At 35.7% G+C, this 12,085-nt stretch overlaps 1 protein-coding gene across 1 annotated transcript; it reads left to right on the top strand.

Moving 5' to 3' along the window:
- Positions 1-7,140: 7,140 nt before the first annotated feature.
- On the top strand, positions 7,141-11,306 carry LOC104084913 (receptor protein kinase TMK1-like). Its single transcript, XM_009588871.4, has 2 exons — positions 7,141-9,572; positions 10,343-11,306. The coding sequence occupies exons 1-2, from the start codon at positions 7,274-7,276 to the stop codon at positions 10,873-10,875; spliced, it is 2,832 nt and encodes a 943-aa protein (XP_009587166.1). The 5' UTR covers positions 7,141-7,273; the 3' UTR covers positions 10,876-11,306.
- Positions 11,307-12,085: the final 779 nt, after the last annotated feature.

Here is a 12,085-nt window from a genome sequence, read left to right as displayed (position 1 = left end):
ATAAAGCCGGTGAAGAAGCTGAATGGCTCCGGAATTTCTTGGAAGACATTCCATTTTGGTCCAAACCGTTGGCACCAATATGCATACATTGTGATAGTCAAGCGGCAATTGGAAGGGCTGGGAGCGTCATGTATAACGGTAAATCTCGTCATATACGACGAAGACATAAAACCGTTAGGCAATTACTCTCTAGAGGAATTATCACGATTGACTATGTAAAGTCAAGTGATAATGTGTCGGATCCACTTACAAAAGGCCTAACTAGAGAGGTAGTTGAGAAATCATCAAGGGGAATGGGGCTATGGCCGAGAACAAGTCATTGTGGCGGTAACTCTACCTAGAAGACTGGAGATCCCAAGATCTAGGTTCAAGGAGATCAAACAAAGTCATTAATGACGGTTCAACATTGTCAAATAAAATTTTAGTCCATTCTCGTGATGAGACAATGTTCAGTACCAAGGATAAAGCATTAAGGCTTTTTAATGATTTCTAAATTTGATACGAGGTATATCAAATAGTGTATCTACAGGATGACACGTTTAGGAATCACATATTTAAGTGTAAAGTGTGAGCCGCTTCAAGGAGAACTTTGTAAGGCCAGTTCTCTACGCACTTATGAAACCAGGCGGTGTTCATGGCTGAAACGAACACAACAATGAGAACCAAAGACGGTTAAGGGTTGATTGTGTGACTTATGGTTGTCTAGGTATACACCAAAGATCGACGGTTCAAAGATATCAAATCTACCGATTGACCGAGTATATCCGACATAAGTTTACTACGGAAAGTTCAAAGGGAAACCTACTTATCCAGATGCAATTAATCCTTGCTTGTAAATCACACAGTTTTTCATGCATACTTCCGTGATATAGCCATTCCCCATTCATGTGGGGGATTGTTGAGGTTTTATTTTAAGATGTAATATTCTTAAAATGAGGGTGAATGGGAAATGGAGGGAAAATGAAATTTTGAGTAAAATTTTAAGTTTCCCCCTCTTAACAATGAGACATTGTCCCATATTGGAAGTGGAAGACATTTTTGGTGGGTATATATATAATTGCTCTTCTTGTAGCTCTTAAAGAGTTAAGAAGAAAGCAAGCCTCGCGCCGTCGTCGTCGTCGCTCGCTCGGCTCGGCTTCGGCTCCGGCTCCGGCTTCCCGCTCCCGCTCCGGCTCCGGCTCCGGCTCCGGCTCCGGATTTGGATTTGGATTCGGATTCGGATTTGGATTCGGTCAAATGATCGATTGATTGATTAATTTTTTGGACCAAATATATGTAATGCTTGCTCCACCATGGAGGGTGGACGTTTGGTCTTCTTCAACATTTTTCTGCTCTATATATGAGCAGCAGATGTTGAAGAAAGACACTCAACACACAACACACAATTCGCTCAACAAATTGGCTATACATTGCACTCCTTCCTCTCAGCATTTCCATACGATTTTCTGAGTTTATACTCCTTTCATTCTGCATTGTTTTTAACTTCAAACAAAGCAACTGTAAGTGTGATTTGCTACCGAACTTTGTGTTCGCTGAAATACTGGGGTTTGAAGTACCGCTACACCAGTGTGTTATTCGTTCTATCCTGGGAGGAAATAATCCATTACCTTGGGTACTAGGAGGGGATTAAATTCCTTAAGGAAACACTGTGAATTCAGTGGGCTCGAATTTATTATTACTGTTTCATTACGATAACTTATATTTTGCAGAATTAATATTTACAAATACAGGAATATTGACGGGAATAACAATATATATATAATATTGCATATGAATTACTTCATACTATTTACATGCATTTAGAATCAAAGTCTTCCAATTTGTACAGAAGCTAACAAAACATCTATTCGCGAATGTAGTGTGTTTGCAAAATGACACATTCTTTACCTTCCTGCGACATTTATACTGTGTACATTTTATGATTGAAAATTACATTATTTACATCCACGGGTCCGGAATAGCATAATGTCTTTGTGTAAAAATAGCACGGGTTAGCCAGTTTTTGGATTGGTCATTCAAAAATAGTCAGTGTTTGCCAAGTCATTGAAAAATAGCCATTATTTTGCTGCAACAGAAACCGGTCCAGCATAATATACTGGGGTTCGGTGCACCTGTGTATGAACTTCCAGCATATTATGTTGGAACTCCAACACGTGAAAAGTTCCAGCATAATATACTGGAGATTTGAGCACCTGTGTATGAACTTCCAGCATATTATACTGGGCCGGTATATTTTGCTGGACCTCGTTCTTCTTGTATAAATAGGAAAATGGTATAAATAAAAGAGGTTGAGAAAAAAGTAAAAGCAAAAAAAATTGAATTACTTTACAGCCAAGAATCAAAGTTTCAAACTAAAAACCATATTTTTGCTTTCTTTTTTATTTATTTATTTATTATACAGTTTGATTGAATTTCAATCTTTAAATATGGGTGATATTCTGATTTGGATAGCTGAACAACTAGCAAAATGTAGAGGTTTCATCCAACTCTCTATATGCAAAGAAAAAACAGAATGAGAACTATGGCCAAAAAAATTTCCCATGCTACAAAAGTTTTATATAGGCCTTCTCTTAATCTAATCAATTTGAAATTAGCATTTAAGAACAAGGAGTTTAATGTGTTCCAGAATATTTATCAGGCTATGTGCACTATAATGCAACATAAAAAAGAAAAAAAAGGCTGTAAATAATTGACAAAAGCTATGGAGTTATCAACTTATACATTAATTAAGGTGAAACTAAAAGAACTACAATGTGGATAAGAAAATCCTCATTAAATTAGTGTCATATCAAAAGTTTAGCAATAGGAAAAACTCAAACTACTATATTTTGTCATCTTCATGAATTACATAAGGAGAATTTTTAGTATAGTAAGGCAAAGTGAACTAGAGAAGCAAATGAGCTTTACATCAATGCTAAAACCAGATAGCCTTCATTCCAGAGCACATACCAATCAATATTTGTACAATTTAATATTCTTAGCAAAGTGATTAGTTTTCTAACAAACTTTCCTTGAAAATATTAAGATAAAAATAATTAATCACTTCTTCAACATTGTTTATCCATAGCAAGGTTTTGACATTGCGATAGATGATGAAACATGTCAGGTTGATTATTAATATAAAGCTGCTACAATTTTCTCATCAATTTTGACAACATTAAAGTACCCCGTATGGAAACTGAATATGACCCTACCCCTATCTTGTGTGAGTTAAAAAAACTATTTACGGTAAACTTTACCCTCGGCCCAAGAATAAAAACATAGAAAAATCAATAATAAAAAGGGATTTTTATATAAATAACCAACGAGATTCACTGTTTACTTTTTTTATCAGGTATACATAGATTATATATTAATTATATATGAATTATACATATATTAATTGATTGGGTTGACCCCTATATATGTTAATTCTTCCAATAAAAAAGTTTGAATTGGGCCCATGGAACATCACATTTTCTTTTGAACTGGAAAGTGGCACAATATAATGGGCCTTGGGTCCGCCCTTTACAAATCATGGACCCATTTGGCCCTTTACAACTGCAGCTTTCCCATCCAGTCTTTAGTTTCTGGTTGTCTTAGAAAATACATAATTTGCTCCGTGAACTTGTGCCGAAAAACTGAGTTTCCATCCCAACCTTTACGGGTATAGTTTTTTCATTATATACTTATTCATACTGAATTTAATTCCTCCTTAAAAATACATAACCATTCTTGTGAATAGTAGTGTTTTACATGCTCGGCCACGTCAGCAGCCACATCAGAACTATGTCGGAGTCAAATGCTTTTTTGTTTTTTTAGTTATTTTTTCTTTTTAATGTCTCCCCCCCCCCCCTTTTATTTACTTTTTGACACAAATTTTTCTCTCTCCCCCTCCCCCCACGACGCATATAGTCGCGGTTGCTGCCATCTCCATTTTTTCCGGCAAGCGAAGAAGAAAAACCTATAAAACTTGTTATTTGAGTTTGAATTGAAGTATAGTTACTTAAATTGTTGGACCACCATAGCAGGCCCCAAAACTCCTTTCCACCAACAAAACACAGCTTCCATGATAGATCCAGCAAAAGGACCCAACAAAACAACACTCATTTTTATTCCTTTTTTCTCCATGTTCTAGTTAATATTCAGTACCAGTATGAATTAAAAAAATATTTTTTATAAAGTTGATTAGCTTTTGATTTTATGGAAAAGACAGTAAAGAGAGTCACTTGGTGATAGAAGAAGAAATGACGGAGAGAGTGACAGGAGAAATTTGGAGAAGAAGCAAAGTAAAAGAAGAGTACTAAAAAGTTGCTAAAATGGAGAGGGTGGAGCCAAGAAAGTCTGACAAGTTGGACAATTATGCTATTTTTAAGGCTTTTTTTTTTTTGTATTTTACGCATTAACTTCACTCGCTGTACCACATCACCATTTAAGGAGGAATTAAATTTAGTATGAATAAGTATAGGATAGAAAAACGACACCTATAAAGGTTGGGATTGTTATAAATCTGTATTACTTTAATAAATAATTAAACCATTAAACTTTCTGAAATATATAAACAAAACAGAAAGTTAATAATGCTTGTTTAACGAAATAAATTCTGGAAAAACAGTATAGGAATAAATCGAGCCCACTGAATACATAGTGTGTCCTTAAGGAAATTATTCCCCTCAAGTACCCGAGGTGCTGGAATATATCCTCCTAAGATAGAACGATTTAACTCACCGGAGTGTTGGTACCAAAAACGCCGGTGAACAGCGAGCCACTCGAAAGCTATAAAACACACTGAAATTTTTGTGGAGAAAAAGAAGAAAAAGATCAGAAAATTTCGTAAGGAAAGATTCTGGGATTCAAAGTATATTTATAGAGTTGTTGACATTGTTTCTGAAAAGGTTGGCAACCTTTCAGAAACAGCCATGGCTGTTGGAACAGGTTGTTTGAAATATTGCGGGGAAACGGATTTAAAATAATCCGGGCCTGACCGGGTCGCGGGTTATTTCGGATTGAATTTTTCGTTAATTATTTAATTATGTAAATAATTAAAAGGAGCCGGAGTCGGAGCCGGAGCATAGCGACGATGACGACGCGAGGCTTGCCTTCTTCTTAACTCTTTAAGAGTTAGAAAAAGAGCAATTATGTATATACCCATCAAAAGACTTTTCTTTCTCCAATATGGGACAATATCCCTTTGACAAGGAGGGAAACTCAAATATTTTATTTTTCCTCCATTTCTCATTCACACTCTTTAAGCTACACAAGCTTAAAATCCCAACATGGATAAAAACTCATTTTTTCAGCATAAGTTCGGAGTGCAACTTATGTATTATTCCTTGTCTTAATTTTGGAAGTGTCTTAAGAACAGGCAACGAATTCCTTTTGTGCTTAATAGACTTAACCAATTAAGATTTTTTTCCTCTAAACTATAATAACTTCTGAAATATATGAAATAGTATTAGTTGACCTTTACAAATTATTGAGCGTAAAAGCATAAGATATTGTAGATTATCAATTTCTTTTTTGGATAAGTTAATTTGGCTAATGTTTTTCCTTTGAACCTTTCTGTTCTCGAATACATCAATATTCAATACAGGCTTGCAACACTTTTGTAACCGATGATTTTGTATATATTACTGAATTTAGTCCCATAAGAATTGAACGTAGTAAGTTTAGTCCCATAAAAAATAAAGTGTTTGAAAAAAAAAGAAAGATATGTTACTAGTATTCTTCACAATTGGAGCTTGTTTTTCTATTGTATTTTCTAGAAAATAAAAGTATATTTAAGATTATTGTACAAGATTTTCTTGTCAACTTACTAATACTTTTACTAAAACTAATAAAAATTATGCGTTTGACAATTAAACTAAAGTACTGTAACTCGTTGATAATGATATGTTATATTATCACCATTGTTTATAAAAGTAGTAAAAAAAATTGTTTATGCACTCATCATAAGCAAAATGTATGCCATCCACTTGAGACTTTTCTTAAGATTTAAATGAGGTTTTATTCTTTATAGTGCTAAATTTTAGTTTTCCCATAAAGAAAACCTTCTAATTTTCCCTTTTTCTAGAGAACAAAAAAGATAATTCGTATTACGCTGCTTGCATGTGTAGAGAGCAAATCATATTACAAACATCGTTTCTCTTGTCAGTATAAGACTATGAAACCATTTCAATCTCAAAATATAAATTAATTTCACAAAATCTATTCATTGTTATTTTGTCAAAAACCACCTTTTTTCTTCCTTCCTTCCTTTCATTTTTTTTTTTGCGTGGTCGTTCTTGTTGCTAATTTCAAGCATAACAATATGATCCAACAGAGTATGTGTAAACAAATTAGGCTTACATTTAATATGCTAATAAACTTATAGCAGGTTTGGCCAAGTTTCTCCGAGGTCAAATGTATTTTTTTCAAAAATAATATATTTTTTTTTAAAGTTGAGGTGTTTGGCCAAACTTTTGTAAGAAAATAAATGTTTTTGAATCGAAACATAATCATTTTTTGGGAAGCAGAAAAAAGTAATTTCATTCCGGAAGCATATTTTAAAAGCATTTTGGACAAAAATACACTTAGAAGCACTTTTAAAAGCTTGGTCAGACACTAATTGCTACCGAAAAAAGTTTTTCAAATTAATTTAGTCAAACACAAACTGCTTCTCATCGAAAATATATTTTTGAAAAGCACTAAGCTGATTTTAGATACTTGATCTAACATGCTATTAATAAGATACTCCGGAAAAAACACTTTATATGCTCATTTTATCCCCAACAATTGAACTAAATAATGATCTATGATAGATAGGTTGAACCACTTGTTAGTCTGTTTTAGGACATCAGTTTCATTTCCTGTTAACAATAATAAGAATCATAAATTACAAAATCATATACTTAACATACAAATGATTACAACTAGTTAGGGATATATATATTTATACTTAGGAATTTAACCAAAAAGAAAGAAGCAATTGACAAACACAAAAATCAACTGCCAACTTGTCCTTTTTTTGGACCATGTTCTCAAGAATCATCCAGCTTTTAGTTACTTCATTTTGCTGCTATTACAACTTCCCATTCTTAGCTTTTCAGTTTTTGTGGGTCCCTTAGTTTTGTGGGGCCCTTTCCCTCCATGTGCTCTTGCTCTACTCTCAAGGCTTTGCTTCCTAACTCCAACAATCTTCTTGAAAAACTTTCTGCTAAACTTGCTATAAACAACTCTCAGTTTCTTGTTTGAAAAAAAAAAACTTCTTCTTTTCTCCTTATAATCTCATAAAGTTTCAATCTTTACAAGAAAAATGAAGACCCTTATTGGGTTAAAGCTTGTAACTTTTCTGGTTCTTGGGATTTCTGCATTATTCTCTGGTGCAAACTCTCAAGAAAATGATGCCTCAGTTATGTTAGCTTTGAAAAAGAGCTTAAACTCACCTCAAGAACTGGGTTGGCTTGACCCGGATCCATGTAAGTGGAACCATGTGGGTTGTTCAGATGATAAACGGGTGACCCGGATCCAAATTGGTCACAAGAATCTTCAAGGTAATCTCCCTCAAGAACTCTCTAAACTGACTGAGCTTGAGCGTTTAGAGCTTCAATGGAACAATATTTCTGGCCCTTTGCCTAGTTTAAGTGGTTTAAGTTCATTACAAGTGTTAATGCTTAGTAACAATCAGTTTAGTTTCATTCCTGCTGATTTCTTTGCTGGAATGTCTTCATTACAATCTGTGGAAGTTGATAATAATCCTTTTCTTGGTTGGGAAATACCTGAGAGCCTTAAAAATGCTTCTTCCCTTAAGAATTTTTCAGCAAATTCAGCTAATGTTAGTGGGAAAATTCCTAGCTTTTTAAGCCCTGATGAGTTTCCTGGATTGGTAAATTTGCATTTGGCTCTTAATAATTTGGAGGGTGAATTGCCCTCTAGCTTTTCTGGTTTGTTGCTTGAGTCTTTGTGGTTAAATGGGCAGAAACTTAGTGGAGGAATTGATGTTCTACAAAACATGACATTCTTGAAAGAGGTTTGGTTACATTCCAATGGATTTTCGGGCCCGTTGCCAGATTTTTCTGGATTAAAGGATTTGGAGGTATTGAATCTTAGAGATAATTCCTTTACAGGTCCTTTGCCAGCTTCTTTAGTGAATCTTGAGTTTTTGAAGTTTGTTAATTTGACGAATAATTTGTTTCAAGGACCAATGCCTAAGTTCAAAGATTCAGTCTCAGTTGATTTGACGAAAGATACAAACAGCTTTTGTTTGCCACAACCAGGTGATTGTGATCCTAGAGTAAATACATTGCTTTCGATTGCAAAAGCGATGGATTATCCAAGGAAGTTTGCGGAGAACTGGAAGGGAAATAATCCCTGTGCTGATTGGTTTGGTTTTACTTGTACCAATGGTAACATTACAATCGTAAATTTCCAGAAAATGGGGCTTTCAGGGACAATAGCTCCTGAATTTGCTTCACTGAAGTCACTGCAAAGATTAGTTCTTGCAGATAATAACCTCACAGGTACAATTCCAGAGGAGCTGACCACGTTGACCGGCCTTGCGGAGTTAGATGTGTCAAACAACCAAATTTATGGAAAAGTACCAGCTTTTAGGAATAATATGATTCTGAAAACTGGTGGTAACCCTGATATCGGAAAGGATAAGAGTGATGTAACTTCCCAAGGCAGTACTTCTCCAGGTGGTTCGCCAGGCTCTGGTACTGATGGTAATGCACAAGCATCTCGTAAAAAGCCCAATCGCTGGATTGGAATTGTGTTATTTTCTGTAATTGGGGGTGTCTTTGTGCTTTGTTTGATCGGAGCAGCAGCTTTCTGTCTGTACAGGAGCAAACAAAAGCGTTTTAGCCAAGTGCAAAGTCCAAACGCCGTGGTGATGCAGCCACGCAATTCTGGTTCTGACAATGATAGCGTGAAGATCACAGTTGCCGGATCCAGTGTTGTCAGTGTTGGTGCAGTTAGTGAAGTTCATACCGTTTCTACTAGTGAAACCGGTGACATTCAAATGGTTGAAGCAGGGAATATGGTGATATCCATTCAAGTACTGAAGAATGTGACCAACAATTTTAGCGAAGAGAACATACTAGGGCAGGGAGGCTTTGGTACCGTCTACAAAGGAGAGTTGCATGATGGAACGAAGATTGCCGTCAAGAGAATGGAATGTGGATTCATTGCTGGGAAGGGGCTTACTGAATTCAAATCCGAGATTGCTGTTTTGACCAAGGTCAGGCATAGGCATCTTGTTGGACTACTTGGGTACTGTCTTGATGGGAACGAAAAGCTTCTAGTCTATGAATACATGCCTCAAGGAACATTAAGCAGTCATCTTTTCAACTGGAGAGAGGAGGCGCTGAAACCCCTGGAATGGACAAAAAGACTGACCATTGCATTAGATGTTGCTAGAGGTGTAGAGTACCTTCATAGTTTAGCTCACCAGAGTTTCATTCATAGGGATTTGAAGCCCTCAAATATTCTACTAGGGGATGATATGAGGGCTAAAATTGCAGATTTTGGCCTTGTGCGGCTTGCTCCTGAAGGGAAAGGTTCTATAGAGACAAGGATTGCTGGGACATTTGGATATCTGGCACCAGAATATGCAGGTATTCGTTTTTCTTACGGATTTGTGTCTTTTGATGCTAATTGTTGCTTTAATATTTGTATGCAATTTGTGCCTAAATAAACTTGGTTTTAAGTCCAACCTCTAAAGTATTAGTTGTGTGAAGCTTAGGAGATGGATCTCACGAATGCTTGTTGAGAATTAGCAGTCATTTGGCCAATAAGAGTCAGATGATTTCTTTTCCTTTTTTTGTGATAGGTCGATAACAGTCAGATGATTATTAAGTGTACTTCAAGAACTCGGCTTCTTTTACATTGATCGGCTTTCTGTTTTATAATTGGTCTATCCTATGTGTGCAAATTTATCTGTTGTATATTGTTATGTTTCCCTTTCTTAGTCAAGTCAAATTAAGGTTAAGTCCATAGGTAAGAACTTGTCATTCACATACGACAATTAGTGTATTATATCAAATATCCTTGATCCTATCAACTCCTTTAGAGTTATGATCACTTAGTTTCTGAAGGTTGATACCCATACTACAGGAAACGTTATTTCCTGATGCTTTCTTTGCACCATCATTTTCTGCTTTAGCATAATCTCACACTTTGAAGGTCATTATTCTTATAACAGAAAATCCTCTTGTTTTTTTCTCTCCTTATTTCCCCTTAGTGAAAGTCAAGAATCTTCAAAACATAGCCAACCAAATTCATTACTTGCATCTCGCTTTCCTGATTGTGATATGTGCATAGAAGGAGATCTTGTTATGTAGATACATCATTTTCTAAACTTGTATTCTCTTGATTTGTTTGCCAGTAACTGGGAGAGTTACAACCAAGGTGGACGTGTTCAGTTTCGGTGTGATTTTGATGGAGCTCATCACAGGACGAAAGGCTCTTGATGAAAGCCAACCTGAGGAGAGCATGCATCTTGTATCATGGTTCCGAAGAATGCATCTGAATAAGGATACATTCAGAAAAGCAATCGACCCCGCGATTGACTTGAGTGATCAAGAAACACTCGCAAGTATCTGCACCGTAGCTGAGCTAGCCGGTCACTGCTGTGCAAGGGAACCATATCAAAGGCCCGACATGGGTCACGCTGTCAATGTTCTTTCATCTCTTGTGGAGCTCTGGAAACCATCCGAGCAAAGCTCAGACGACATATATGGCATTGATCTTGATATATCACTGCCTCAGGCTCTTAAGAAATGGCAATCTTATGAAGTTTCAACTCACATGGATTCATCCTCTTCTTCTTATCTTCCTAGCTTGGATAACACTCAAACTAGTATACCTATTCGCCCCTACGGATTTGCCGAGTCATTCACATCTGCTGATGGAAGGTGAGAAGTTGGCATTCTTTCATCTAGGTTTGGTTGTTCATTCTCTCTGTTTCTTCCTCCTTGTCGCGAGTCACAAGCAACATTTTTTTTTTTTTTTTTCTGTTTTTTTTATTTTCCTGCTTTTTTAACTCTGATGCTTTGATCTAGTGTGGATCTAATGTAGTTTTGGAAAATTGGTGGATAGGGATTTTTTGGCTTAAGATTTTTGTTGTCTTTTGACTCTTTTGTATAATGAATATATATATCTCTCTCTCTCTCCATGTTGATATATTGTGGTTTGGTTTGGGAATGAAAGGGATAGCATCATTCACCACTAGACCATAGTACTTTGTATTCTTGAATTGCTTTTTTAGGAAAGCAGAAGTTGCAAGCTGTATTGAAATGTAAAGTGGCTTTGACGTGTGCAAATCATTAAGTTAGCTTTTTCCTTATAAAGATGCTTTTTCAAGCAAACTGTGAATTTTTTGTTATGATTACAGCTGAACTGCAGACTGCCTTTTGCCATCACAGATCAACAGCATAGTGCCTTTAGCCATAAAATTTAGTACCCTTAGGTGAAATCCTTATAATAATAAAAAAGTACAACAACAACAAAACTAGTGGGATTTCACAAATGGGGTCTAGGGTAGTGCGTGCGCAGATCTTCCTTCTACTCTGGAGGGTAGAGAAGTTGCTAATGAAAAATATTAGTGGCAAGTGGTAACAATAACAAGGTATCAAGAAAACTAAAACAGAAAAATGCAATCAAACAATAAATAGTAACATCAATCCGAGAATAAAGAGAATTTTAAAAAGAGAATCAATTAGATTTTTAAGGCCATGTGGATGTGGTTTTTTTAATCATGTCCAATGGCAAACTTGCACAAGTAACCAAAAGTCTGAGCTCCCACTAAAGGAAGTGGTCCTTGTCATGATAGAAGAAAGCAATCTCAAATTTCTTTCTGAAAAAATGAGAATGTGGTGCAAAATTCTGCACTTAATGGCATGGTCTAGAGTTTAATAAAGTGCTTGATATATTTGTTGAAGGTTCAACTTTTAATAAAGTCAAATAACGCTAGGTGATTGTTTTTGATCGGCCTAAGCCTAGTGAATAGAGTTGTCTAGTACATATATTGAAATCGTAAGTATCAAATGAAATAATCGAATTGTGTACAAGCTGACTCAAATACTGATTTTATTTATATGAATATGAAAGTTTTTAGCAGACATTAAAA

Source organism: Nicotiana tomentosiformis, chromosome 5 (assembly GCF_000390325.3).
Source record: "Nicotiana tomentosiformis chromosome 5, ASM39032v3, whole genome shotgun sequence".
NCBI lineage: Eukaryota > Viridiplantae > Streptophyta > Magnoliopsida > Solanales > Solanaceae > Nicotiana > Nicotiana tomentosiformis.
Note: the sequence above shows the minus strand (reverse complement) of the source record. Positions and strands in the feature narration are given on the sequence as shown.